The sequence below is a fragment of the Panthera pardus genome, unplaced genomic scaffold (assembly GCF_024362965.1).
Source record: "Panthera pardus isolate Hobbes unplaced genomic scaffold, ASM2436296v1 HiC_scaffold_3, whole genome shotgun sequence".
NCBI lineage: Eukaryota > Metazoa > Chordata > Mammalia > Carnivora > Felidae > Panthera > Panthera pardus.
The window spans coordinates 56,707,172-56,734,884 of NW_026526876.1; the positions used below are offsets into that span (position 1 = coordinate 56,707,172).

At 40.6% G+C, this 27,713-nt stretch overlaps 1 protein-coding gene, 1 long non-coding RNA gene and 1 pseudogene across 3 annotated transcripts in view; 2 read left to right on the top strand and 1 right to left on the bottom strand.

Moving 5' to 3' along the window:
• The window catches only part of LOC109255090 (uncharacterized), a 34,936-nt gene extending 18,831 nt beyond the window's left edge, over positions 1-16,105 (bottom strand). The window contains exon 1 of the long non-coding RNA XR_002075087.2: positions 15,874-16,105. This is a non-coding gene — a long non-coding RNA (uncharacterized LOC109255090). The remainder of the gene's footprint in view (positions 1-15,873) is intronic.
• TMIGD1 (transmembrane and immunoglobulin domain containing 1) lies at positions 1,137-18,519 on the top strand. 2 transcript variants are annotated; one of them, XM_019429737.2, is made up of 7 exons: positions 1,137-1,279; positions 3,251-3,354; positions 5,225-5,503; positions 9,907-10,182; positions 16,197-16,300; positions 17,386-17,426; positions 17,964-18,519. In XM_019429737.2, the coding sequence occupies exons 1-7, from the start codon at positions 1,233-1,235 to the stop codon at positions 17,965-17,967; spliced, it is 855 nt and encodes a 284-aa protein (XP_019285282.1). In that variant the 5' UTR covers positions 1,137-1,232; the 3' UTR covers positions 17,968-18,519. The 2 variants fall into 2 exon arrangements, with proteins under 2 accessions (XP_019285282.1, XP_019285281.1); XM_019429736.2 differs by having other exon boundaries at positions 1,139-1,279; positions 3,248-3,354.
• A 2,219-nt stretch (positions 18,520-20,738) lies between these two features.
• LOC128774399 (U4 spliceosomal RNA) lies at positions 20,739-20,860 on the top strand (annotated as a pseudogene).
• Positions 20,861-27,713: the final 6,853 nt, after the last annotated feature.

Here is a 27,713-nt window from a genome sequence, read left to right on the forward strand (position 1 = left end):
TCTGCTCTGGAGGGACCCAGAACCAAGACATCAATTCATTGCTAAATTCACTTACAAATGATGATAGTAAAACACACTCTTCTTAGATCCACCAAGAAGCAAACTCAAAACTTCCTTAGATGGCGCTTGCAACTCAGCAACAGAAACTGCTCTTAGTTATGATTCTTACTGGAACAATGGTATATACAAAGGCTGTGTTTATTTATTATGCCCTGCCCAGCCTGTATTAATGATAATGATAATAATAATAATAATAGCTACTGTAAATTAGCAGCTTACTGTGTGGCTGCTTCACATACTTTATTTCACCTAATCCTCACAGTGCCTTTGTAGGGAGGGCACTATTACTGTTTCTGTTGTATTGACAAAGAACTTGAGGCTCATAGAAGCTACACAGCTTTTTTGAAATCACATAACTAGTAAGAAGCAGATCTCTTCTGGTATGCTTACCCATTGTGTTAAAATGTGCAGAGAACCATAAATATTCTTTATCCTATTCTTGCATAAATGGGAACAATAGTAGTACCCAGATAACACTGTACAACACAGTGTAATAACACCACAAACATACATTTTTTTAACCAACCAAAAAAAATGTTATCTTCAATTGCTAATTCTTGAAAGTATAATGCAAGGATTCCCCAATCATGTGAAAGTCTCAAAGGATAAAACTTCTCCCAGTTGTGCTTGGCTTAGTACATCTTATGCACTGGGCTGGGGTTACCAGCATTGCTTAAGTTGTGGAATCTTCCGATATTTTGGCTGCCATGTTCGCGTTAGATAACTTTGGTAATTTGACAGCCTGAGAATGGTAATGGGGCAAGTTTGAGAAGAGGGTTGGTTTTCACAGCAGCCAGAATATTAGAAGATTCCACAACTTAAATAATGCTGGAAAAATATCACTTCCCACTGATAACCCAAGCCCGGTGCATTATCTAACTTGAACATGGAAATGTTTGGTGAAATGTGCTACAAATTTTTGCACAAGGTCAGGTTTTCTTGGAATAATTACATCACTGTTAGTAATATCTGGCCCCACCTAGTTATTTAGAGACACATGAAAACTTAGGTCTGAAGAAGATGTCTTTCCCAGTTAGTGTCTTCTCTAAGAATCCATAAAAAGAAAGAGACTTTGAACCCAATTTATTTTGTGTACTTGACCCTACTGTCATAAAGTGTTCAAATTCAAGTATTATAAAGATGGTAACAGGGAAAGGATTCAGGGTTCCCAGATGAAGAAACAAGTGGCCAACGAAGTCACCTTTTCAGAGCTTAGCAGGTAAGTGGTAAAACTTTGTCTTCTATATAGAGAGTCGTAAAAATTAAAAACAAGTCAAGTAAGGGAAATTCATTTTGAAAAGATGCTGTCTAATGTGGTAGAAGGGAAGGGGTGACATCCATCCTCCTCTTTAATTAATAGGGTAGGGTATGGTCTGCTAAGAAGCTCACACTCAGCACTTATTAGGCACCTACAGTGGACAGTGCTTGAGAAAACTCTATTAATGACCAGATTCTGAAATCATCACTATTACGGTGGTAGGATAGAAATCTTTTTTTGGCATAGTTTTAAAATTACAGAAGAATCAATGTTAGTACTAATTGCATCTTATTGAAATATTGATGCAGGTTTGCCAGCCAGAAAGGGTGAGTCTGGTGGGAATGAAGCTTGCTCTTGTCAGGACAGGCCTGGGGTGGGGAGAAGCAAAGCCCATCCACACAGTCGTAGGAATGTTACAGCTCTTGAAGGTTAATACTTGTAATACAGGGATGAAACTCCAAGTCACTGAGCTCTATGGAACGGCCAGGGCTCAGAAGGGATTAACAGCAGCTTCTTAAAGGAGGAGAATATCAGTCTAGGCAGTACAGTGATTAAGAGTCTGGCCCTGGGAGTCCTGGGTTCGAATCCTGGCTCTGACATTTACTGTCTTTGGGATCTTGGGCAAATGATATAATCTCTCTAAACCTTTAGAAATGATGTCAAGAGGGTTGTTAGGGACTTCACTGAGATTGGAATAATGTATGTGAAGTGTTTAGTACAGTGCCTGTTGCATAGAAAGCATTCAGTATGTGTTTCTACCATATTCATAGTGGTACTCTTGAAAGGAAGTAATTAAATATATATTTTTCCTAGATGAAGTAGAGAATGTCTAGGGAGATGGATGGCAGCAGCAAAAGCATAGAAGGAAAAAAGAAGGACTTTGTTATCTTTTATTCTTAGTCTATCCTGGGTTGAAGAGAATAGGTATTCTGAGGGAGAGTATGGGGGAGGGGTGGAAGGAAGCAAAGAGATTAACATGGTTTAAGACTAGAGACTAAGGGCACCTGGGTGGTGGCCCAGTTGGTTGAGCGTCCAACTCTTGATTTCCGCTCAGGTCATGATCTCATGGTTCATGACTTTGAGCCCTGAGTCGTTGGGTTCTGCATGTGCAGAGCCTGCTTGGGATTGTCTCTCTTCCTCTCTCGCTGCCCCTCCCCCACTCACTCACCCTGTCTCTCTCAAAATAAATAAATAAACAAAAAAAGTAGGGGGGGGGCGCCTGGATGGCTCAGTCGGTTAAGCGTCTGACTCTTGATTTCGGCTCAGGTCATGATCTCACGGTTCCTGAGATGGAGACCCACGTCAGGCTATTTTTTATTGACAGCAAGGAGTCTGCCTGGGATTCTCTCTCACTTCTCTCTCTGCCCCTCTGCCTCCCCAAATAAATTAAACTTAAAAAAAGAAAGAAAGAAAAAGGACTAGAGTCTATGCTGCAATTGAGTCTTCTCTAAGGTATTAACTTTTTGAGTCTATGGGATTTGGAACAATCTCAACAACTCTCTTTAGCAGAAAGCAACTTTTACAAAAATGACCCGACAGGCTTTCAAGATCAGAATTACTACAGTTCAGTAGAGACTGTCTGTGAATGAAGGAAGTTTCTTTCTCTTTCTGTTAAAATGACATTCAATCAATTTCTCCAGGGAAGACTGGTTCTACCTTCCCCGGGGCTGCCCTATAGCTGCCCTATATCTTAAAGCCTATTTCCTTGTGGTTTTCTTTTTCTTGCCTTAAAAAAATATCCTGAATACTAAAAGTACTTTGGACTCAGTAATCAGAACAAGATTGTTTAATTAAAAACTAGAAATAGTACTGTTACAGCTGGGATGACTCATCTGGGATTTTATTTTAAATGCATAATAGGCAAGAGGAAGTTTCATAAACTCAGCATAGACCAAAGTACAGAACCAACTACTCCCTTTTTCCCCCCAGCAGACCAGACGTAAATTTGTTAAAGATGGCCTGGAAGATCAGTTGCCTAATGAGAATGTGCAGATTTCTTCTCTTAGTGATTTTGTTTCTGCCCTGTGAGGTGACAAGTAAGTTCATATTCTTTTGGTCTCTTTTTAAATAAAGAAAAATTTCAGATTAAAAAATTATCAGTGGGCATTGGGAAAATCCAAAATCCAAATCACCAAATACACAGTTGATATGGCTCAGAGTACAGGAGTCAGACAACATGACATAACAGTCAATGGAAAAATATTTTTATGGTTCTGGTAATTATGAGACAGAGTAAATGTTCTATTCTCTCCAGAGCCACAGCCAGAATTTTCCTACATTTTAATGCATTCCATTACTAATCACATCCCAAACAGGCTATGCTAGTTATTTGAACATACCACTTACAGGAAAATCCTTCCTGTACTTGTTCTCTACCCCAGTCTGGAAGTGGATCTCACCGAACCCTTCGCCCCCACCACCCCATGCACATCCGTTTTAAAAGGAATACATATTGGGGCACCTGGATGGTTTAGTCGGTTGAGCATCTGACTTCAGCTCAGGTCATGACCTCACAGTTTCTGAGTTCAAGCCCTGTATTGGACTCTGGGCTGACAGCTCAGAGCCTGGAGCCTGGAGCCTGCGTCAGATTCTGGGTCTTCCTCTCTCTCTGCCCCTCCCCCGCTAGCACTCTCTCTTAAAAATAAATAAACATTAAAAAAATTTTTTTAAGTAATACCTAGTCAGTAAAAAAAAATTCAGGAAATATATGAAAGAATAAAGAAAATTAAAAGTCCCCCAAATCCCATCATCCAGAGATGCACTCAACAATATTTTGGTATATATTCCTCTAGATTTTTAAAAAATCCTAGGCTGCAAAGTGACATTATTTTCATCAGTAGTTTATGCATTCTAAAGGAAAAGTTCATATGTTTACAGATTATATTAACAAATGTTATGTAGGGGGCAAGTCTGTGACAGCTAAAGTCATTCTTAGTTTTTGTTAACTTGCTTCTGAACTAGGAAAGTAAAAATTGAAATTCAGGTATGTTACAGTGAATGTATTTCTGAAAATCAGAGATTAAAAACAACTGTTATATATCCTGATCATCCACTCTATAACCTGTCTACCCTACAAACCAGTTGTTTAACCAACAATTATTTTACCACACTGCCAAAACAATATTAAAACATCAGAAATGCAAGACCCATTTTTCCACAATCCCATCAACAAATCAGAAATCTTTCCAAATCAACTTTTGCCCATATTCAATTGCATATTCAATTTTTTATGTATTTATAGGAATTATTACAGATGTAACTTACATTCTGCCTATTCACCTAAAGTTGTGTCTTATGTATTTTTCAATTTTGTTTTCATTTGTCCTTTCCCACTCCCACCCCCTTGTTTTGCTACTTCCAACCCCTTGAATTAAACAATTTAAGTCTGGAAAGCATTTCTCTACTTTTATTAATTCTATTCAGTATACACAGGGAGATTTTTCCCCCAAATTTTCCTCATAAATGTGTGTGTGTATGTGTGTGTAAATGAGGGTAATTCTGTACATACCCTTTTCTAACCCAGTAGTTCTCAAACTTCACTGTACATTAGAATTGTCTGAAGGTTTTTTACAAACGCAATGCCCAGACTGCACTCATATCAATTAACCAGAATGTCTGGGTGAGGAAGCCAAGCATCAATATGTTTTTAAAGATCCCTAGGTGATTCTGACGTGCAGCAAGATTTTGTAACCATCATTTTAACATTTTCATTTTTTTAGTTAATAATACATTATTTTTATCTGTATTAATCTTTTTCCTTGTAAAATCATATAGATCAATATGACTATTTTTAATTATTGCAGAGTATTTCATTGTACTGATGTAACATGATTTATTTAACCAATCCCCTATTTCTGCTATTTAGAATGTTCAGTCTATGTTAAAAGTTTCTTCCTGCCCTTTCAGGTTCTGTCTTAACTGTGAATGATAAAACTGAGAACTATATTCTGGACACTTGGCTTGGCTCCCAAGAATCTCTGAAATGTGCTGTTAAAAACCACACCAGGGAGGAAGAACTACTCTGGTACCGAGGAGAGGGGACAGTGGATTTGAAATCTGGAAACAAAATCAACTCCAGTTCTGTCTGTGTCTCTTCCATCAGTGAAAATGACCACGGAATCACCTTTACTTGCAAGCTACGGAGGGATCAGTCGGTGTCCATCTCAGTGGTGCTGAATGTCTTTTGTGAGTGAGGGGGAAGAAGTTGCAAGTCAATCTGTGTTATCTGCACTATATTAAGTGGTACTTGAAATCTGGGTCTAAAGAGTTACATGCATTTTAACATTTGCTTGGTATTGCCAAATTGCCCAATTTATGCTCCCACAGCGGTGCAGGTGGGGGCCTACTCCCCCACACCCTTGTGAGCATCGAGTATCCTCAACTCAAAGAATTCGCCAGCCTGGTTTGAAATTTTATTTTCACTTTCTAAATTACAAATAAGGGTGTCCACCTTTTTATAAATGTGTTGGCTGTTCATGTTTCTTTTCTGTGAAATGCCTGTTCATGTTCTTTACCCATTCTTCTATTGAGTTATTTGTCTTTTTAAAATTGGTTTGGATAAGGGCTATATATTAAGGAAATTAACCTTTTGTCATTTGAGATTATTGTATTTCTTGTATTTATTTTTGATCTTCTTATAGTTCTTTTTTTGGCCATATTGAAATTTTAAATGTTTATGTATTTAAAAACCTTGATCTTTTCCTTTGTTGTTTCTAGCTTTGTGTTCTACTTAGACATTCATTGGAAATCTTTTTTTTAAACTTTATTTATTTATTTTTATCTTGGGGGGGGCATAGGAAGAGAGTGAAAGAGAATCTTTAAAATTTTTTTTTTAGTTTTTTAACATGTATTTATTTTTGAGAGACAGAGCATGAGCTGGGGAGGGGCAGAGAGAGAGAGAGAGTGAGAGAGAGAGAGAGAGAGAGAGAGAGAGAGAGAATCTGAAGCAGGCTCACTCCAGGCTCTGAGCTGTTAGCACTGAGCCCAACACGGGGCTCGAACCCACAAACCGTGAGATCATGATCTTAGCTGAAGTCGGCCATTTAACTGACTGAGCCACCCAAACACCCCTAAGTTTTTTTTTTTAAATAAAAACGTATTAAAAGTTTTATTAAAAGCTTTATTAAAAATTACTTTGAGAGAGAGAGAGAGAGAGAGAAAGCACGAGTGGGGGAGGGGCAGAGAGAGAAAGGGAGACACAGAATTCAAAGCAGGTTCCAGGCTCTGAGCTGTCAGCACAGAGCCCGACATGGGGCTCAGACCCATGAACTGTGAGATCATGACCTGAACTGAAGTTGGACGCTCAACCGATTGAGCCACCCAGGTGCCCCCAGTGAGAGAGAATCTTAAGATCCATGCTCAGCATAGGGCCTCACGTGGGGCTCAGTCCCATGACCCTGGGATCATGACCCAAGCTGAAATCAGGAGTCAGACACTTAACTGACTGAGCCACCCAGGCACCCTGGGAATCTCTTAACATCACCTTAACACCCAAAATGAGGAAACTCTTTGATGGTTGGATTCAGGTATTGGTAACCCATTGGTAGACTACATGGGGGCAAGGGAGTCCTACAAGTAATTCCATATAGGTGATCACATAGGTGTTTTGGGTGGAAAGTGGTGCTATGTGAGGGAGGTATGGATAATACAGAGAGGGGTGATGTAGGATAAGGTGACAATGTGGTATGATTTGGTGGAAGAAGTAGCTCTGGACTCAGAACCTAATAATAAAGTCAAAGGCATTTGACTCCATGAGCTCAGCAAACTTTTCTGTGAAAAATGGATGTCATTGCTCTTGAAATAAAAAGGTGGAAAAGAGGCTGAAGAATCCAACTCTGGAAAATACTGGCATCTTACAGTTTGGGTTTCTAGGGTGAAACATTTGCATGTTCCTGGGCAAAGGAGTTTTTTGGTTTTTTTGGTTTTTTTTTCTATGAATCAGTAAAATGTGGTTTTTAGCAAGCTACCTCTTGGCTACTTTGATAGTACTCAAGGCTATCAGGGGATCTTGGAGGTCTTATAATCCTTATAAAATTATAGATGAGGAAACGGAGGCCCAGACTGAGGGCCCAAATTATCACAGCTGGAGCTGAGAACAGAACACCATTCCCCAGGCTCCTCAGTGCCCTTCCATTGTCTTCCTAAGGGAGACATGGCAGATAGCGTGCGGTGGCTTAAAGAAATGATTTTCAGTTTTCCAACCTGAATGCATGTTTCAGACCATCTTTACAACAATCTCCTAAATGTGGCTGTTGCTAAGCACATATAAAAAAGCCAATTGGTCAGTGATTCGTAATGACAACAATTGGCACAAACTCATAATCAATAAATCAAAATAAGCTCATAAAAGTGATAAGAATATAATGTACAATTCTGGGGAAGTATTATTATTGTTATAAATAGCAGATTGAGAACTACATGGAAGCTTGATAATACACAATTTGGGGGAGGGTGTGCAGAAACAAGTTTTTCTCACAGAACCTGACCCTTCTTTCACAGTTGCTGCTGAAAGTATAAATTCAGACCACCTCTTGTACAATTTTTATCAAAATTTAAAGGATGCCTACCCTGTGATCTGGTGTTTCTCCTTCTAGATGGGATAAGCTTGGAGAAACGCGTGCAAAATGTACTTAAAGAAACATATACAAAGATATTTATTAAAGCATTAACATTTTAAAAATGAAAATAATGCCCACCAATCAAAATGATTCAAGAGTCTTATATTGTAGCACTCTAAAAGCAATGAGCTAGATCTCTGTGGTTCAAAGTGGATATATCTCAAAAACATGCAATCTTTTGAGAGAGTAAAGTCTTTATATAAGCTTCCTAAAAACAATACAGTGTATTTCCTATTGATAAATTATATGTATAAAAAACTTTGTTCAGGGTCCCCGGGTGGCTCAGTCTGTTGAACATTGGACCTTTGATTTGTGCTCAGGTCATGACCTTGTGGTTTGTGGATGCAAGCCGTTCGTCGGGCCCTGCACTGACAGTGCAGAGCCTGCCTGGGATTCTCTGCCTCCCTCTCTCTCTGCCCTCCCCCTGCTCATGCTCTCTCTCTCTCTCTCTCTCAAAAATAAATAAACATTTCTTAAAAACCTGTTTTTTCAAAAAAGATCTGCAAGGATTTATGTCAAACTCATAGCAGTGGGTATCTTTGGGGAGGAAGCAAACAATATGGAATCAAGGAGGACCTTAACTTTACCTGAAATGTACTATTTTTACAAAAGGGAATACTCACATATAGCTGATATGATTTAAAATTGACCTTCAATGGTTAAATCAAACGGAACAACTAATAGGACATGTCCATAGGTCCTATGGTATATTTGATAATTACATTCTCTATTGTAGCAGCTTCCAACATATCCGAATACCATATAACATCCTTGTTGGATACGGATACAGAATTCAAGCTCATTCCAAAGAGCAGCAAAATGTCATTCTTCTGAAAGAGTTATTAATAGCACAGCCTACTCAGGGTCTAATTATTCAGTGTGCAGATTACACAAGCTCTTTCTTTCCTCCTTCCCTGACTCTAACTCCTTCCTACTGCCCGCTTTTCAAGCATTTCATTATTCTTCTACACCTTAACCAGAAAATGCAAGGGGCATGGAGAAGAGAAAGAGTCAGCTCAGCCTTTTCTCCCCTTTGGTGGGTGTTGGAAAACCCTGGTTGGAAAGCCCTGGTGCAGGTGAGGGTTGGAATTATTTGGTGAAGATAAATGTGTTCAAGTATCTATGTCTCTAGGACTGCCCTTATCATGGAGGGAGTACGGACTGGCTCACCCAGAGGGACGAGAGGGACCCAGAATGTCACATTCACCTTCCATAGATGTCAGAGTTGCCACAATCGGAGCACCTTCTGGGAGGGGGACATTATTTCTAGAGAATCATTGAGGAAATGCAAATATGCATTGGGAAATGTGGCCAGGGCAAATGCGGTTAGATAAAATGCAAAAATTGAGGATGTGAGGAGACCTCAAAACCACCGTGGCAGCCGCCGCTTCCGCTGCCGCCGCCACCACCATAAAAATAGTAACTAGCACTGTGGTAAATTCTTTACAGGTGTTATCTCATTTCATCTGTACAGTACCTTGTGAGATAGGTATTGTCCCACTTTTTAGATGAAGAAAGTGAGCAGTTGCTTAGCAATTAAGTAACTTTCTCAAGGTCACAGAAAGTGGTGTAAAATGGAATTAGGGACAAGTGCAATCCCTGCTTTCTTTATATTATACTGTTTTCTCCAACATATTAGTACAGATTGGTTTCAGAGAGCAAAGACTCAAGGCTTATCCTCTTAGGTAGTGCTATAAATGGTCTACTTGGTACAGATTCATCATTATATACATTTGTTTCATGGTTTATCTTCTCTACCACATGGAAGATCTGTAAGGTTTGGAATTGGATGTATGTTATTTACCATTGTATCCCTGGTTCCTAGTCCAGTGCTTGGCGTAAAGTAGGTACTTGATAAATTTTTGTCCAATGAATGAATGACTGCGTGAGACAGACTGAAGGAAGATCTTGAACACTGTTGGTAAACTACTGCTTATCCACTAATTAAGCCTAAATGCTTGAGTCTTGTAGTTCCTCCTCTTCTGAGTGGAGACGACTTGCAAACCGTTGAGGAAGGCAGTGATGTGAAGTTGGTTTGCAATGTGAAATCCAACCCCCAGGCTCGAATGATGTGGTACAAAAACAGTAACATCCTGAATTTAGAGCAAAATCACCAAGTCCAACAGACAAGTGAGTCTCTTCAACTGTCAATCACCAAAGTCAAGAAATCTGACAATGGAACCTATAGCTGCATTGCAAATTCATCTCTGCAAATGGAGACCAAGGACTTTCACCTCATTGTCAAAGGTAACTCTCTTTTTAAGTAATATCCAGAACAGTGCAAAAGTCAGAATAGGTTCTCAGTAAACATTTTGTGTGGCAACAAATGATGATGCTAATTATGGTTAATAGCCAATGATTTTCTTTGGAGAATCACCCCTATCCAAGAAATTTCCACTAAGAATTCTAATTCATGGGGCACCTGGGTGATTCAGTTGGTTAAGCATCCACCTTCAGCTCAGGTCATGATCTCATGGTTCATGAGTTTGAGCCCCACATCAGGCACTGCACTGACCTGATCATGAAAAGCCTGCTTGGGATTTTCTCTCTCTTCCTCTCTCTGTGCCCCTCCCCCACTTGCACACTCTGTCTCTCAAAATGAATAAATAAACCTAAAAAAAAAAAAAGAATTCTAATTCTTCCATTTAGGGGATCATGCCCATTCCATATGAAACACTGCTTTTTGAGCAAAGGTCCTTTCTAGAACCAAGTGGTAGGAGATAATTCTGGTTGGCTTTTAGGGAGGAGTACTTCTGTAAATTCTCCTGGGCCACTAGGTTTGTAGGAACTGGACTTTTGAGTTTACAGCCTAATGATAAACAGAAAGAGAAGTCAGAAACACATAAAGAAGGGAAGACAGATAAGAAAATGAATCTCTGAAATCACTCCTGACTTGGGGCGCCTCGGTGGTTCAGTTGGTTAAGCATCTGACTTTGGCTCAGGTCGTGATCTCACAGCTCATGACTTCAAGCCCTGTGTCAGGCTTTGTGCTGACAGTTCAGAGCCTGGAGCCTGCTTCAAATTCTGTGTCTCCCTTTCTCTCTCTGCTCCTCCCCTATTCATGCTCTGTCTTTCTCTCTCCGTCTCTCTCTCTCTCAAGAATAAACATTTAAAACATTTTAATAAAAAAATTAAAAAAGTAACACAATCACTCTTGACCCTGAAATTGTAATCTATAGGCTAATCAGTAGTGAGGGAGGGGGAAGATGGTGGAAAAATGTCTTTCTCTTGGGCTTCATGCTTCATCCACGCAGACTTTTTACCTCTTCAATAACAGAGAACAAATGAAATTTCAAATGTTCTTCCCTCCTCATATTTCTCATTCATACAAAAAGAGAAAGGGGACCTGAGCAGAGAAAGCAAGGAAGACAGTAGAAAGAAATGAGGTCAGAGAGCAAATGGAATATAGAACGGTGTTCCCACATTTCCACTTACCACTGGCAATTGTGGCAAAATTTGACCTTGAGGTGAGCTGCACAAAAAGAAACTTTCAAGAACGCAGCTGTGATGCCTGAGTAGGAATAGCCATCTTGATACCAGGGTAAAGAAAGCTGCAGTCTTAGCACAGCAGAAAAGACCTGTAGAGGACGTTGGGTCTTGGGGACTTCTTTAGACAATGCCCCAGCCAGGGGAAAAAGCAGGACGGTGTGAGACAGAATTGGCAACAATCAAGCCTGTCAATCATTCTTTGCTGCTGTTCACTGAATAAAAGTTCAAAGATAACTTCCTTTTTGATACAGATCCTGAAAGTTTGGTTAAAATATTTAAGTTTTCTTAGATAACATCTCTTTTAATTTGAAACAAACATTTAGTAAGACCTTTACGTGTTAATTTGCAGGGTGCCTCGTTGGCTCAGTCAGTTAAGAGTCTGACTTGATTTCAGCTCAGGTCATGATCTCACGTCGGGCTCTGCACTGGGCACAGAGCTTGCTTAGGATTCTCTCTTTCTCCTTCTACTTCTGTCCCTCCCCCACTCATGAGCGCTCTCTCTCTCTCTCTCTCTCTCTCATGCTGTCAGAAAAAATGTTAATTTTGATTGCTGAATATATAGGCAAAAACATACCGAAAAAATCTTTAAGTTTGTTTTCATGTTAAAACTGCAATTATGAAGCTGAGAGGCATACCCAATTATGTCATCTGCAGACTTGGGCAAGCTAAGTTAATTTTCCAGTTAGAAAGCCTTAGTTTGGGGACATTTATGAACTCCCTTCTTACTCTAATTGGATAATGTTGATCAGTTGAAATAAAATTTTATTTTTCTGAAAAACAAACAAACAATACCAAAAAAAAGCCCAAAAAACAAAAAAGAGAAAGGCAAGATACCTGGTGTAGCAGATGCAGAAAATGCTCACACATTTTCTGGTCTGAGGCCAGTACGCCAAGAACAGCCAAACAAGCTGAGGCTCCTATTTCTTGTTAGAACATTATTCACTCTGCCGTTTGCTTCCCTGTGCCCACTCATTGCCTTTCTTGCTAGTTCCTAGGAAGCCAACTGAATCCCTGCCAGAAGGGTTGGACGATGTGACCAGAGGGCTTATTTCCTGCCCCTCAGGGGGGTCTGGGACACCAACAGAGAGGCTGGTGGGGAGAAAGAGGTGCTGCCAGTTGAATGCCCATTACCGTGATTACTGGCATGCTCAGTAATTTGTCCTGCAGGGCAGTGAGAGTACCCCCAGGGTCTGTCCGCTTTAAAAAACCAAACCCACAAATAACCCAAGTACTCATGGGGTAGAAGCAGTGGAAGAGGCAGTTTACTGAAGCTTGTGGCTATTCGCCTCCCTGCAAAAGCTCGGTAGGTGGGGCCTCCAGCCATGCCATTCTAACTGGGTGTAAAAAGCTACCCGCAGAGATCAGGGAATTATATCATCCCTCTTGGTTAAGAAGGAATCTTAAGTGCTCCTCGAGATAAAAAACATACAACTTGTGTGGCAAGCAGGATGTCAGCTTGACAAATTGGCTTTCAGGTGGGCAGGATCCTGTTTTGGATGGAACCCTTCCAAGCCAACTTGTTTTTCTTATTTCTTCCTGCTCTATTATTTCCCAGGCTGTCAGCTGCTTTCACAGCAATAAGTGCTCTGCTGCCTGTGCTCAGGCTGAATGTGTTTGCCACGAGCCTCTCCTGGCTTCAGGGCTCCGTAGGGTAGTTTCTAAATGGGGCCATGCAAAGCTAGAAGTGTAATTACAGATCTTGAGCACGAGAGTTTACCCTGTGTGTTGGGATTTTCTTGCATAATAAATATGGAGGGGGAAAAATTACCAAATCTGGTTACAAATAAGAGAATAAAACAGGGGGCGCCTGGGAGGCTCAGTCGGTTGGGCAATTGACTTTGGCTCAGGTCGTGATCTCACAGCTCCATGAGTTCGAGCCCTGCATCGGGCTCTGTGCTAAGCTGTCAGCACAGAGCCTGGAGCCTGCTTTGGATTCTGTGTCTTCTCTCTCTCTGTCCCTCCCCTGCTCGCGCACTCTCTCGAAAATAAACATTACAAAATTAAAAAAAAAAGAGAGAGAGAGAGAGAGTAAAACAGGACAACAGGAGAGATGCAGTTATACTGACCAAAGTCACTTTCATTGAAATCCAAAGGGAGCCTTAGTGGATCAGGCAGTTTATATCAGCTTGTTTAAGGACTGAAAGCTGTCACATGGGGCTTCATTTAATTCAGCTTGGTAAAAATATCCAGATCTTTGACCAAATTCTAATTTCTTTTCCTAATTGTCCCTCCTTTGCCTCCCCTTCATTTTGACATCTTTCCTTGGCACTGAAAGTAGAAAGGGCCCCTACTAAGGTTAAGGCTCTTCGGTGTCCCCCAGGGCTGGCTCTCACAGGGCCGGTGCTTATAAGAAGGCCCACGGAGCAGAATTTCTCCAGAATATTGGTGCAGCTCACACTCTCATGAAAAAAATTTTTAGTAACAGCTAAAAGAGAGCCAGAGTAAAGGATGCTTAATCTACTTACTCCCCAAAATTATCCTGCACAGTAACTAGACATACAGGAAAGAAGAAAACAAGTAAAAGGTAAGTGGTTTAAGTGTGTCATACATTTACGGAGGGATAAATGCTATTTTATAATCTTGAGGGAAATAGGGCTTGGGCTTTGAAATGAGATTTATCTAAAGTCTTCTCTTCCCCTCCTTTCCACCTTTTGCCCCTCATATACTATTTCACGACCCTTTGTCCTTTATAACACTGATCTCAGTCTGTGGTTTTTGTTTGTTTAATGTCTGTCTTCACTACTAGAATGTGAGCCCCATGAGGCCTTCCATGTCTGACCTATTTTTTGCAGGGCTGAGCACCATACCTACCTCACAGTAGTCATTTAGTAAAAACTTTTTGACCACACTCAATCTACAAACTCAAGGGCACAATAAATAGCACACTTTTTATTTCCTATAAGTTCCTAAAATATTATCTTAGCAAAGATTGGAGCCCCGCTCCCTGCCCCTGGTCCCGGGGTGGCATCAGAATCCAGGGGCTTAGGTGAGGTCATTTAAACATCTTTGTTGATCTTACTTTTAAAAGTTTCATCCCATGTCATATCAAACTTATTAAAATGAATCACACAGAGTATACTTTTTTGCTGTAAAAATTTTGAAAGGATGTTTGTAACTTGCATACATTTTGAGTTTTATTATATATAAGTTATTAATGTGGTTCTTAAGGTTTAAATTTGGCTGTTGGGTTACAGTTGACATAAAGCTACGTTTTATAGATATTTAAACATTTATTAATTTTGACCAACCTGCCACTTTATGTTCATACTTTGGAACCAATATGTATTTTCCAGGTCTCAAATATTTTCATAGGCTTTTGGGAAGCTTGCAAGTGCAGGCACTGTGCCTGCAGTGCCTGATGAACAAAATAGCTCTGAGTTTACCTGGTATTCAGAAAACGATGGGCTGGGTTTTCATTTCCAGGCTGTTATGATTGCTGCCGATCTCTTTCTAACCCAGGTTAGAAGCACACTCTCTGGGACCCCTGGGTGGCTCAGTCAGTTGAGCGACCGACTCTTGATTTCCATTCAGTCACGGGATCGAGCCCCATAGAGTGTGTGACGGCACAGAGCCTGCTTGGGATTCTTTCTCTCTTTCTGTCTCTCTCTCTGCCCCTCCCCCACTCACAGCCCCCCCCCCTTCCAAAATAAATAAATAAACATTAAAGAAAAAAAAAAAAGAAGTAGACTCTCTGTTCTTCCACGTCGTTTAGAAAGGTATGAAAATCTTTGCCAAGGTTAGGAAGGCTGGTGCTCAGAGTCCCATTTCCCTAGGGGCACCGTGCAGTCACCTTATATAATGTCCTCTCCCTGCTTAAGGCACTATCACAGTACAGCTACAAGGGTCCCCACCTCTCCCGGGGCCCACAGGCCTCTCTCCCCTTAGTCCAGCAGGCTCCTCAACTTTTCTTGCTCTTAAAGCCTTCCTCCCTCCTTTTCTCAGAGATCCCTCCCAGTATCTTTTGGGCTTTCTTTTTTTTTTTTTTTAATTTTTTTTTTTTTAACGTTTATTTATTTTTGAGACAGAGAGAGACAGAGCGTGAACGGGGGAGAGTCAGAGAGAGAGGGAGACACAGAATCTGAAACAGGCTCCAGGCTCTGAGCTGTCAGCACAGAGCCCGACGCGGTGCTCGAACCCACATACCGCGAGATGGTGACCTGAGCCGAAGTCGGACGCTTAACCGACTGAGCCACCCAGGCGCCCCTCTTTTGGGCTTTCAAAGGGCAGGAAAAACCATTGATTTCAGCCTATTTCTACCTTCTGAGTGGAAAAATTTTGGATGAAGAAAGCACAAAATGGTCTGACTACCCGTTTGGGGGGAGTGATTCATATTATAATAAATTATCCTTTCGCAAAGGGATGGATTCAAAACCCATCTCTGCTAATTCCTAGCTCTGTGACTCTGGACAAGAGGTTCCTCACCTGCAAAATGAGGTTACTAACACCTACCTTTCTGGGTTGTTTGGAGGATGACACATGTTGAGTGCAAGGCTCCATGGCTGGGACTTAGTAGAAGCATATAAATGAGAAACATATAGCAGTGCCTGGGTGGCTCAGTCGGTTAAGCATCCGAATTTGGCTCAGGTCACAGTCTCATGGTTCATGAGTTGGAGCCCCACGTCGGGCTCTGTGCTGACAGCTCACAGCCAGGGGCCTGCTTCGGATTTTCTGTCTCCCTCTCTGTCTCTTAAAAAATAAATAAATATTTTTAAAAACTTTTTAAAAAGCATATACATGTTAGTTCTTATCTCCTGTGTTTGCATTTCCAACAGATAAAGGTGTGGCTATACCCATAGAACCCATTATTGCTGCATGTGTTGTGGTCTTTCTGACATTGTGCTTTGGACTCATCGCTAGAAGAAAAAGTATAATGAAGGTATTAAAGTATTCTAAGATATTTAGGTAAAAAATCATCTAAATACAGGCAGACAACTGGCTATATAAGTGACTCTAGAATTGGGAACCATACTTGGACAATATGGTCTCTCTAAAGACCTAAAGTGGAAGTTGCTCAAAGGCATAAAAATTGTATGTATGTTATAAGGATGGCTTTAACAAAAGAGTGGAAGTGCATCTGGACAAAACCTGAATGAAGATAGCTGTGGTGTTAGGAGTAGGGGATTTGGGGCTGATTTTTTCTTCCTTTTAAATTTCCCTTTATTGTTGCTATGGTACCTCTGGTACAATAAATAAATATACAGGGAAACATCTGCTGTGGATTCAGAGACCTGCACGAAAAAGGTGGCACTTTTTGCTCACCTCCTGAGGACAGCCACAAGGGCAGCTGCAGCAGCGGGGTTGGGACCGGGGGCTGGGGCGGGGGGGTGGGGGGGGGGGTGGCGACTGGAGTCTGAATTGTTGAATGGTGAATCTTCTTGGTTAGCTTGATGCAGAGTATGTGTGTGTATTGGTGAATGCCTTGCATTTGGCTCCACCAGTTAATTCAATGCCAAAGGGAGGCAAAAGTGGCAGAGAGCCTCGAAGGAAAAGCCAGTGTGGTCTAGGCTCAGTTAATTACACAGCACTATCTCTTTGAAATATATGGTAACTGCATGTAATTCAGGGCAACAATGTCTGTCAAGAAGAAATTCACCCAACCCCCAGTTCTAATCCAAAGCAAATTTTTCCTATAAAAGGAAAGAAGGAAGAAAGAAAGAAAGAAAGAAAGAAAGAAAGAAAGAAAGAGAGAATCAACTACCTAAGAATCCTAGAAGCATTCTGATTCAAGGATTATATCTCTGTAGGTTCAATACAGAAATGATTAACATGGCCAAAACACAAGATCTGGACTAGTGCAGCGGTGTCTGTATTTCCAGGCATCTCTGTATTGATGCGTATTTTTCTAGGTAGGAGATTAACAGACATTTGGGTTTCCTATCCCCTGAACCACCTTGATGCATTCAAAATGTTTATCTGCCTTAGAAAAGCATGCAAACTCATTGCCCTTGTGTTTGCTTTTAGCTCTGCATAAAGGATGAAGATCCTCAAAGAGAAACAGCTTTGTAAGTACTCTGGGCTGGGGCCAATGATTTCCCATAAGCAGATGGGTAACAGTGGTGTGCAACATAAAGGCCATCCTAGGCAAACTCCTCCTGAGATGGGAGGTGCTGGAAGGTGAAGAGAAGAAGGTTCTGACAAGAATGGAGGGTGGAGGAGAATCTGCCTCCACTTCACAGGAAGACAGGCGAGGCTAGGTTGGAAGGTTGTCTAGAACAGGAGAGTACCATTGGTCTTAAGCCTGCTCTCCATTTAGGAAGTTTTGGGCTAATGCTTAAGCCGCACCTTCATTGTACTGCCACGTGATGTAAATGACTGAGAGGGCCTAGCCTGGGGGAAGCCATGCTACATTCTCCCTCACAACAAGGTCAGAAGCCATAGTCCTCATTCTAAATAACGCCTAGTCTGTTGGCTCCAGCATTGGAGAAGTAAGCAGTGGGTTAAAAGAACAAAGGCATTCCTTCCAAGGGCATGACTCTTGTTTTGAATTTTTTTCATATTGCTATGATCATTGTTATAATTGATTTCTTGGTTCATTTCAGATGAGAAAGCTGAGATGCCATCTAACACAGCAAGAGTTTTGCATCAGGACTTCCTTGATTTATGTAGTCCCATCTGTATTTATTGCTATTATTAAATTCACTCCTGTCAAATTGTCAGAGGTTATGAAGAAGTGTTTCATTAAGCACTGAACAGTAGTTGTTATGACTAACTTGATATACTTGCAGAACATTTTTATGAAGAACGCTATTAAGAATGAAAAGTAAGGTTCTGTTAAGGCTTCTTCTTGAAAGGTATGTTAATTGAGATTTGTTCCAGAGAGATTGGTAAACATTTAGCATATATTTTCTAGGTAGGAGATTAATGGACATTTGGGTTTCACAAATAAGGTGCAAAACCAAAATCAAAAGGAGAGCTGAATATAGAGTGATCGGTATTTTAAGTTCGCCAAGAAAGCACATAAATAATATCAATTATCATCTACTTTAGCTGCTGTTTCATAAAAGAAACGTTTTAGGACTCAAAAAAGGAAGGATGCAATCTCAGAATATAAGGCACTCCTTTAAATGGAATAAATTTAGCGTTATGAAAAAGTCAGCATATGTCCTTATTTTTCTCAGTGCATCGTGGTTTGGTGACACAGTTGCAGACCTGGTGAGCTTTACATGGTGACGGAGACAAAACCTGCAGGGCGCGGGGGCTAGCCAGCGGTCTGTTCACAAGCAGCCTCTGCCCTTGTGGAGCAGTTACTTGCCTACATCCAGGGACATTAATTATGAATCAGCCTGTACTCCTTCTCATACACCTGTTTTAAATTGCAGGTCTTCTAATTTGTCTTCGACTTTGCCCATTTCCATTCTTTCTTCATTCTTTTCCCTTAAGAGTCTCTGGTTCGCTTTCCCACACAGGTGGGATGTGTTAGGGAGAGAGACCATCCTGGCCAGAACCACCTTTTTTTTTTTTTTTTTAAAGTTTATTTATTTGTTTTGAGAGAGAGAGTGTGCATGCGGGAAGGGGAGAGGCAGAGAGAGAAGAGAGAGAGAATCCCCAACAGGCTCTGCACTGTCAGCTCTGCACTGTCAGCACGGAGCCCAATGTGGGGCTCAAACCCACAAACCACAAGATCATGACCTAAGCCGAAATCAAGGGTCAGATGCGCAACGAGCGGAGTCACCCGGGCGCCCCCGGAACCAACTTTGATGTCCCTGCTGTGCTCACCCTCTCATTTAGAAAAAAAACAATTTTTTTTTTCTAATATGGCAGTGGCTAAATGTGCTACAGCAAGAGAGAGAGAGAGATCTGCTATCGGACAGGTGGTTAAAAGCTGGTGGTTAAAAGCTTCTTATTGACATGGAAGCAAAGAGAAGAAATGGACAGAATGTATGAAATCTCAATTGTCTTGTTTGGAAGAGAGACCCCCTTCCCCCCAATCCTCCTGTTAGGCTTCTCGCTGCTTCCTTGGAAAACTTCTGCATGGAATGGAGAGAGAGACTGTTAAAGACTATGATTTACAGATTTCTCTATCTTGTTGGAGGCCCCAGCAGGCTTTTGTGGGATTTCAAATTATGTTCCTCATTCAGGATTTCTCAAAGTAGAATTTGGAAGCCCTGCTAAAAATGGCATAAGAACAAAGTAGGAGGAGTGTGAAAATCCAAAAGTTTAGACAATTAAGGAGAAGCCTGGAGACCAAATGGAAAAAACAGATCTCAGGCACTGGTGGGTTGGGATAGTTTAAAGTGGAAGAGGAAACAGGAAAAACTTACTGGACTCTATCTAACTGGACTTCGGATACAAGAGACCTGAATTGCCATCTTGACTGTTTTACTTTGGGCATAGTCCTTTTCTCTCTCTTGGGCTTTTGGAAAATTAGAAGAAGGATTGGGATTTATTTTCATGTTAAATTTCATGTTAATTCATGTGATTCTAGAAAGATTCCCAAATAGTTTAGTTAAATGCTGGAAGAAGTTGGCAAGAAAAGCTGAAAATGTAATACCTTTGCCCTACCTGGTAGAAGTATGAATCAGCTTTGTTGTAGGACATATAGCAATTCTTGAGTATTACAAGTCATCAGTAGAGAATTTCGTCACCCTTATAAACTACAGTGACCTTGTACATTAGCATAGGTGAGGAACATTAACTAGTTTTAACAGAGCGTAGCAATATTATAAATGGTCACTGCATTTCATTTTGCCTTGCAGTTTTGAAAAAAAAAACAGCCTTTATTAAAAACTGTGTCTATTATTTATTTATTTATTTTGAGAGAGAGACAGAGTGTGAGCAGAGTAAGGGCAGAGAGGAAGAATCCCAAGCAGGCTCTGTGCTAACAGCACAGAGCCCAATGCGGGGGCTTAGTCTCACAGACCGAGAGATCATGACCTGAGCTGAAATCCAGAGTCGGATGCTTCACCAACTGAGACACTGAGGGTGCCCCCCAAAACTGTGTCTATTATTTAAAATTAGAAGTTCAGCCTAGGGCACCTAGATGGCTCAGCCAGTGAAGAGTCCCACTTTGGTTTAGGTCATGATCTTGTGGTTCATGAGTTCAAGCTCCACATTGGGCTCTGTGCTGATAGCTCAGAGCCTGGAGCCTGCTTTGGATTCTGTGTCTCCCTCTGTCTGCCCACCCCCTCTCGGCCCCCCTCCCCCCTCCCCCGTTCATGCTCTGTCTGTCTCAAAAAATGAATAAACATTAAAAAAAATGTTTTTAATAAGTTCAGCCTAGAACCTGACTTAGAAGGACATGAAATTCCAGAACTTAAAAGAAGTCCCCAAAGCCTTTCCCTAAATGTGTTCTATATCTACTATGAAATACTTGAAGCTTTGCGCAGTGGCAGTATCGTAGCCAATGAGGTTTATCCGAGGCGCGATTATTGCTAATTGAAATACTTGAAATGCCAACATTCATTATTAGTCTGTTTTTGACACTTTGGACTACAAATACCAGTGGAGAAGTGACAGACAAAGCTACCAATAGGGACACCTTTCATGATTATCATTTCTCTCCTTCTTGGGCCCCATTTTTTGAAAAAAACTGGTCTACCAAGCAGCTTGTGTTTATTAAATAATAGCAATCTGCTTGCCCAATTTTTAAAACATCAGTGGTATCTACTCACCGTCTGAACATCTTTTATGACAACACAATTACCCAGTTGATGTAATTTCACTTAAAAGCAAAGAAATCTGGTACTTTATTTAACCTGGGCAATCTTTCATGGGTTAACAATATAATCACTGCCATTAGGTTTTTGAGTCATTGAAAATAGTTTACAAACTCCTTTGCTCACCAACCTTACCCCTGTTATCGCTACGATCACCACCTTCTCGAACCTACTGGCCAGGAGTCATAAATTCTGACCGGGTCAAGCAGATCTGTTTTACAGGACAGATCTGTAAAACAATAGGGAGTGGTGGAAACTGTGGCAAACGGAGAGCACATCTTTGTCTGAACAAGGGCTAATAGCTACCATTCGGCATAGATCTTTTGATTCTTTGAGAGAAGTCAGAATTCTGAATTTGTATGTATAATTCTTCTAATTAAAAAAAAAAGGTTGTTGTTTTTTTTTAATCCTGGATGTCTAGGAGTAGAAGAATCCTCTCACCCCAATATATGCTAATCTCTGTTAGTTAAGTTACAAACCAGTGTTGCCTTGGGCTTTCATTGTCCTGTGGAGATTTTTGTGAAACAGCTCTTATAATTTTCACAGCTATCCTTTTCTCCTCCAAAGCTCAGGCACGATCTTTAAGAACTAAGTCAGAGGACAGTTACTGATACCATACCGAGGACTTTACCTACATTATTCGATTCTGTAAAAAAAAACCTTTAGGAAGTACTCATGGCTGTTCCAACTTCGATGATGAGGACACCTGGGCTCAGAATGCTTAACTGACTTATAGAGAGTGACTAAGCTACAATTCATATTGGACTGATCCAAAGCCTGGGGCCTGGAATGGGGGAGAGGATATCACAAAAGGAGCAAAGGTTGAATAATAAAGACAAAGTTCACGTCCAATCCTACTCCTAGTGACCTATATACAGATCATGTATTTTAGTAAGTGAAGGGAATTTAAAACCATCTTGGTTGGCGAGTATTTTGCAGATGTTACAACACTCCTTGAGATAATTTGAGATGTCCTACAGTGTTGTAGTGTTGGAGCTGAGAACTGCTGCCCTAAATATTTGCTTGTCCTTCTGATGATAATAATCACCAAGTATTACTCTTTGCCAAAGGGTTTGCCTAAGGTAGGTGTTGGAATCCTCATTTTACAGATGAGGAAATTGAGGATCAGAGAAACAAAATAACTTGCTCAGACTTGCACAATTAGCATGGGGTGGAGCTGGGATTCAAACCCAGGGCACAAGGGCCTCACAGTTCATGCTCCTTCTCTACACTGCACCGTCCTGGGGTGAGGGACCAGGGATAAAGGTACTGGAATATGATTGAGAGCATCTTACTGACTGGGAGCTTGGGAGTTGTGGCAGAGATCTGTCATTAACTGAATATCCTCATGCACATCACACTTCCCTGCCCCCTTTGCCATTAGCTAGTCCATGAGACTAGTCGTAGTCAAAGCACTGTGGATAGAATTAACCGTGTCACTTCTGGGCAAAGCAAAACAGAATGGGCACATGTTCTTTAGGTTCTTGGTTCCCCTGACATGGCAACTGTGGAGACACAGTAGAGCATCTGTCAGCCTGGGATTCTGAGTCACTATGTGGACCAGAGCTACCTACTCACATATAAGCGAGAAATAGACCCTTGTGTCAAACCACTAGATTTTAGGATGAATTTGCTACTGCGGCATAACTTAGCTTATCCTAATTGTATTTCATTACAGTAAGAAATCAGGAGGACATTTAATCTACTTTAATGAAATGATGCTTAATTTCAGGCATAAGTTCATAATAATCCCCAACCCCTCCCACCAGGGACCCTGAGTCATTTAAAATGCTGAAAAACCTGCAATAAAATCCCATTTTCCCCAGTGAATTAATTCTCATCTATTGAGAACACATCTTTAAGGAAATAGGGCAGCAGTAGAGCAAGCCAGAAAAAAATTAACCTGTCTCATTAAAAAACCCAGGGACACCTGGGTGGCTCAGTTGGTTAAGCTTCCAACTCTTGATTTTGGCTCAGGTTGTGATTTCATGGTTTGTGAGATGGGGCGCTGTGCTGGGCATAGAGCCCACTTAAGATTCTTTCTCTCCCTCTTCCTCTGTCCCTCCCCTGCTCGCACACACACTCTCTTTCAAAAACATTAAAATGAAAAAAATTCAAAATCCAAATAACATTTAATCTCATGCCAGCAACTATAGAAAACAAAACTTTTACATGAATAACAAATTGTTTAACATGCAGGACTTTTCTCAAGAGTCTATTTCTGCAACACCAAGGTTATCATTTACCAAACAACTTCGAACATAGGTAGTTTTCACTTACAGAATACTGGAAAACGTGGAAGACATCACTGTGCATTCCCAAAAACCTGAATTCTCAGAGAATTGTGTACATGGTAAGGGAAAATTGGAGATCTGGAATCACTGCCAACAGATTCCTACAGTAAAGCTTTGCTGTGGCAGCACACGAAATATGTCTTTATTTCTTCAGACACTCTTGACAGCAATAATAATAGCTTTGGCCTTCTTTTAGATTATGGGTGTTAACAACATTCTCTTACACTTTCAAGCTACCTTGTAGTTTACGAAACATTTTTACGTGTATCTTATTTTGATCCTCACAGACACAGCCACTCTTTGACATAGGTAGCGCTGTCTCTCTTTATGATTTGCAACTGGAGAGACTAAAGTTCAGGGGGTTTAAGTGATCTGTCCAAGGTCACATAGCTAGTAAGAGGAGTCATCCGTCCCATGACCCTGCCTATGGGCTCTACGTAAGTGCTACAATTGCTTTCAGTTTTACATAAGACACTTTTGCCTTATACGTGACCACTGTATGCCAAGAAGGGAGACAGAAGATGAGAAATTACACTAACACATGCAATTAATAGACACTGTCAAAACCGAGTTCTCTGAGTAACCTAAAGTGACATCACATAACAACAGTTACACTCCTACACTTACTGTGCTCCGCCCTAATCACTTTAAATATATTATAACTCCCTTAATCCTCCTAACATTCACACAACAAGGGTCCTGTTTTTATCATACCCATTTTATAGGAGAGGAAACTGAGGCACAGAGACGTTAAGTCATGTGTGTCCTTGGTCATGCAGCTTTTATTAGTGGCTGGACCAGAGTTAGACCCAGGCAGTATGGTTGCTGAGTTTTTAACCCAAGGAAAAATTACCTTTACATTAAGAACTGACTTATACAGTACTCTCTATATGGCAGGAACAAACACATATAGACTGATTTAATCCCTGTGAGTGACACATTTAACATTTGAATTCAAGCAGAAAGTGGATGCAGAGAGACAGGGAGGGAGGGGAGAATGGGTAAAAAAGGGCTGGGGTGAGGAAGGAGAGACAGGTAGCTTCTGAGAAGCCTGCCTTTCAACTCAGAGAACACGTGCCCTGATGTGAGCATCAGATGTGGAGGAGAATCAGCTCTCCTGGCCAGTTCTAGTTCCCTCATAGTTCTGAAAGTGTGAGCATCTCATGTGCTGAGGACGAGTCTAGTGATGATGTGCATTTTTCTTATAACATGGCCCCTAAATGCAGGCCAACTACTCAATTTGATTCTCCACCTAAGAAACAGCAATCTCTTCCCATACTGGAATGAAAACCTGTTCTGCTGTGCACAAGAAGAGGAGCTGTTTGGGTCTCTGAAGTGACACTTTCTCAAAGGATTTCCAAGGATATTGATTATAACCAATTTTTGCCCGACTTTGGAACTTAATCCTTGAGTAAGCCACAACCCACTTGGTATCAGTGAACCTGATTGGTGCCAAAGGGAGTGATTGCATTCCTGTAGTGTGTAATGCAACTTTGCTGTGTATATTCAACATTGCTCACAGAAAAGTTTTAGTTACCAGATGTACATGAAGCTACCAGATGTATGAACAGTTGCTTCGAAAAACAGGCCTCCCTTCTTGGCTCGGCCACTAATGAGCTGCTCAGCTCAAGGATGTCCCATAATCTTCCAGAGATTCCAAATTGAGGTTCTAGACAAAAGATAATCTCTAAGATCCTGTGAGTCCTCATATTAAATGATTGACATTTAAAAAAATATCGATGATAATGAAGTACCTCTTAGAAGCCCTCACTACTTCTTTGTATGGCATTTTGCAAATTGTATGCTTCTTTTGCAACAGATTCTTAGCCCAAAACAGGTCATTTTTCACTCCTGCTGTCATGTCATTTGTAGGCTTTATAGGCAGTTCAAGGACATAATTTAAAACATTCCACCAAAGAGGATATAAACTTTGCTGCTGCTAAAGAATCATAGCCTTGAATTCCTGTACTTTATAGTTATGGTACTCATAAAAGTGTTTAATAACAAACTTGGCTCACTTGGAAATCACCGGTGTAAAGGACTTTGCCCCAATTTGAGATGTGGATCATATTTGTTTTTAAGAAAATATTTAATGATTTATTAACAAGTTCGTATTTCTGCTAAAGATTTCTGTACACTCTCTTTTGATCACTCTAAATGCAGGCATAATGCGCTTTATGATTCCATAACACTATTAGTCATCTAACTAAGGCTTCTGTCATTGATCCTTTTTTGTCTTGTTTGGTCTTCATGATTTTTTTTTTAGTGTTTATTTGCTTATTTTTGAGAGACAGAGAGAGAGAGAGAGAGCGCACAAGCATGGGAGGGGCAGACACACACACACACACACACACACACACACACACACACACACACACACACACACAGAATCCAAAGCAGGCTCTAGGCTCTGAGTTATAAGTGCAGAGCTCTATGCAGGGCCTGAACCCACGACCCTGTGAGATCATGACTTGAGCCAAAATAGGACGCTCAACCTACAGAGCCACCCAGGTGCCCTGGTCTTCGTGATTTTCTACCTGTATCAGACAAATTAAAATGGGCCAGTGTGAAAACATAACAGCTGCATATGTAAGCACCCAAGACAAACTTCCTGATTTTATCCCATTTGTCAAAGCCTAGAATAAAGGAACCCATAAACCTAAACCACCCACAAATGGAATATCCACAATGGTTGCCATGTTGCAAATTGAAAAATGACATATAACGTATGTAACAGCAATTTATAAATCTGTAGGCTTATTGTTTAGGCTGACATGTCTAAAGTACTTGAGTTTCAAAATGCTTTCACTTACATTCTGTCTTTTGTGCTTATACTCTTAGTCCCTGGAATCAAACTACCTGGGTGCATATCCTAACTCTACTCTTTCACTAGCTGAGTGAGGATATGCACGTGACCTAACCTCTCAGCTCATTTAATCCTTATCATGACCCTGTGTTAGGAAGTAGCTTCTATTACTATCCCCATTTTATAAATGAGGGGATGCAGGAACAAAGACTTGAACATGGCTTGGCGGGGAGCAGGGGGGGTCTGGGTGGCTCTGTGGGTTGAGCATCTGACTCTTGATTTCGGTTCATGAATTGAGTCCTGTATCAGACTCCCTGCTGTCAGAGCAGAGCCTACTTGAGATCTGTCCCCCATCTCTCTCTGCCCCTCCCTGACTCATGCTCTCTGAAAGAAATAAACACTAAAAAAATAAAGACTTGTACATGATAAGACCTGTAGTACAGCAAGCACTCACTAAATTTTAGTTATTACAGCTGGTACCCTACTTTTTGGAAGAGGAGGCTGACACTTAGTTTAAATGATTGCAGAGGCCCGTGGGTGGCTGAGTCGGCTGAGAATCTGACTTCGGCTCCAGTCAGGATCTCACAGTTCTTGAGTTCAAGCCCTGCGCTGACAGCTCAGCGCCTGGAGCCTGCTTCAGATTCTGTGTCTCCCTCTCTCTCTCTGTCCCTCCCCCACTCTGTCTCTCTCTGTCTCTCGAAACAAAAATGAATAAACGTTAAAAAAAAATGAAAAGATTGTTTATGCCTATAAATAGTAGTAGTTGGGACCAGATTTAATGGACTTCAAACCTTGCCCTCTTAACTCCATGCTGCCTTTCTTATTTAACATAAAAAATTGGGATTTCTATTTGACGGCTTTTAAGAAAATACATTCATATATATATATATATATATATATATATATATATATATATACTTCATCTACTTTCAGGGTACGATGTATGTTGTCTTTTTTTTAGTTTTCCATTTGTCCTGTGAATGTGTTCAGTTTTACTTTTATCTGACAAATTATTTTTCTTGGAATAAGCAAGAAAGAAAATTAAATGAAAGAAAAATAAGATGAGATGTAAAATGAAAGTCTAATGAGAAAATAGTAGAAAGGATACAAATTGGAGAAGGTGCTTTCGAGTCACCAACTCCTATGTATTAAACTTTATTTGTGACATGTTTATGCTTTTCATTTGATGCCTTTTATGCATCTCAAGAAACCTCTTTTTTAAAAAAGGCCAAAAATGTCATAATTAATATACTTCAATATTTGCTTTAGATAGTGATGAATGCAATTCACGAACAAAAGAATTACAGAAAGCTCTGGTTTTGTTCATTGCAGGTTAAGGAAAACTGGTCTAACAGCATTCCTAAAAGGAAACCAGGATCTATGGTCTCCAGTGGTATCTAGTTATTATGTTCTCCCAGGTCCAATTTCTTCTTTCTCATCTCTATTATTTTCTCTTTGGTTTGCTTATTTTTTTCTTTTGTTCTCATTTCAACCTTTATGTAATTCCACAAAATTTAGGTTTTGGTGATCTTA

Excerpts from the sequence above, each read along its gene's own strand:
- TMIGD1 (XM_019429736.2), top strand. The coding sequence starts at position 1,233 with ATGAAGAAACAAGTGGCCAACGAAGTCACCTTTTCAGAGCTTAGCAG. Across the intron at positions 5,504-9,906 it reads AGTGGTGCTGAATGTCTTTT|TTCCTCCTCTTCTGAGTGGA; the intron begins GTGAGTGAGGGG and ends TGAGTCTTGTAG. Across the intron at positions 16,301-17,385 it reads GAAGAAAAAGTATAATGAAG|CTCTGCATAAAGGATGAAGA; the intron begins GTATTAAAGTAT and ends GTTTGCTTTTAG.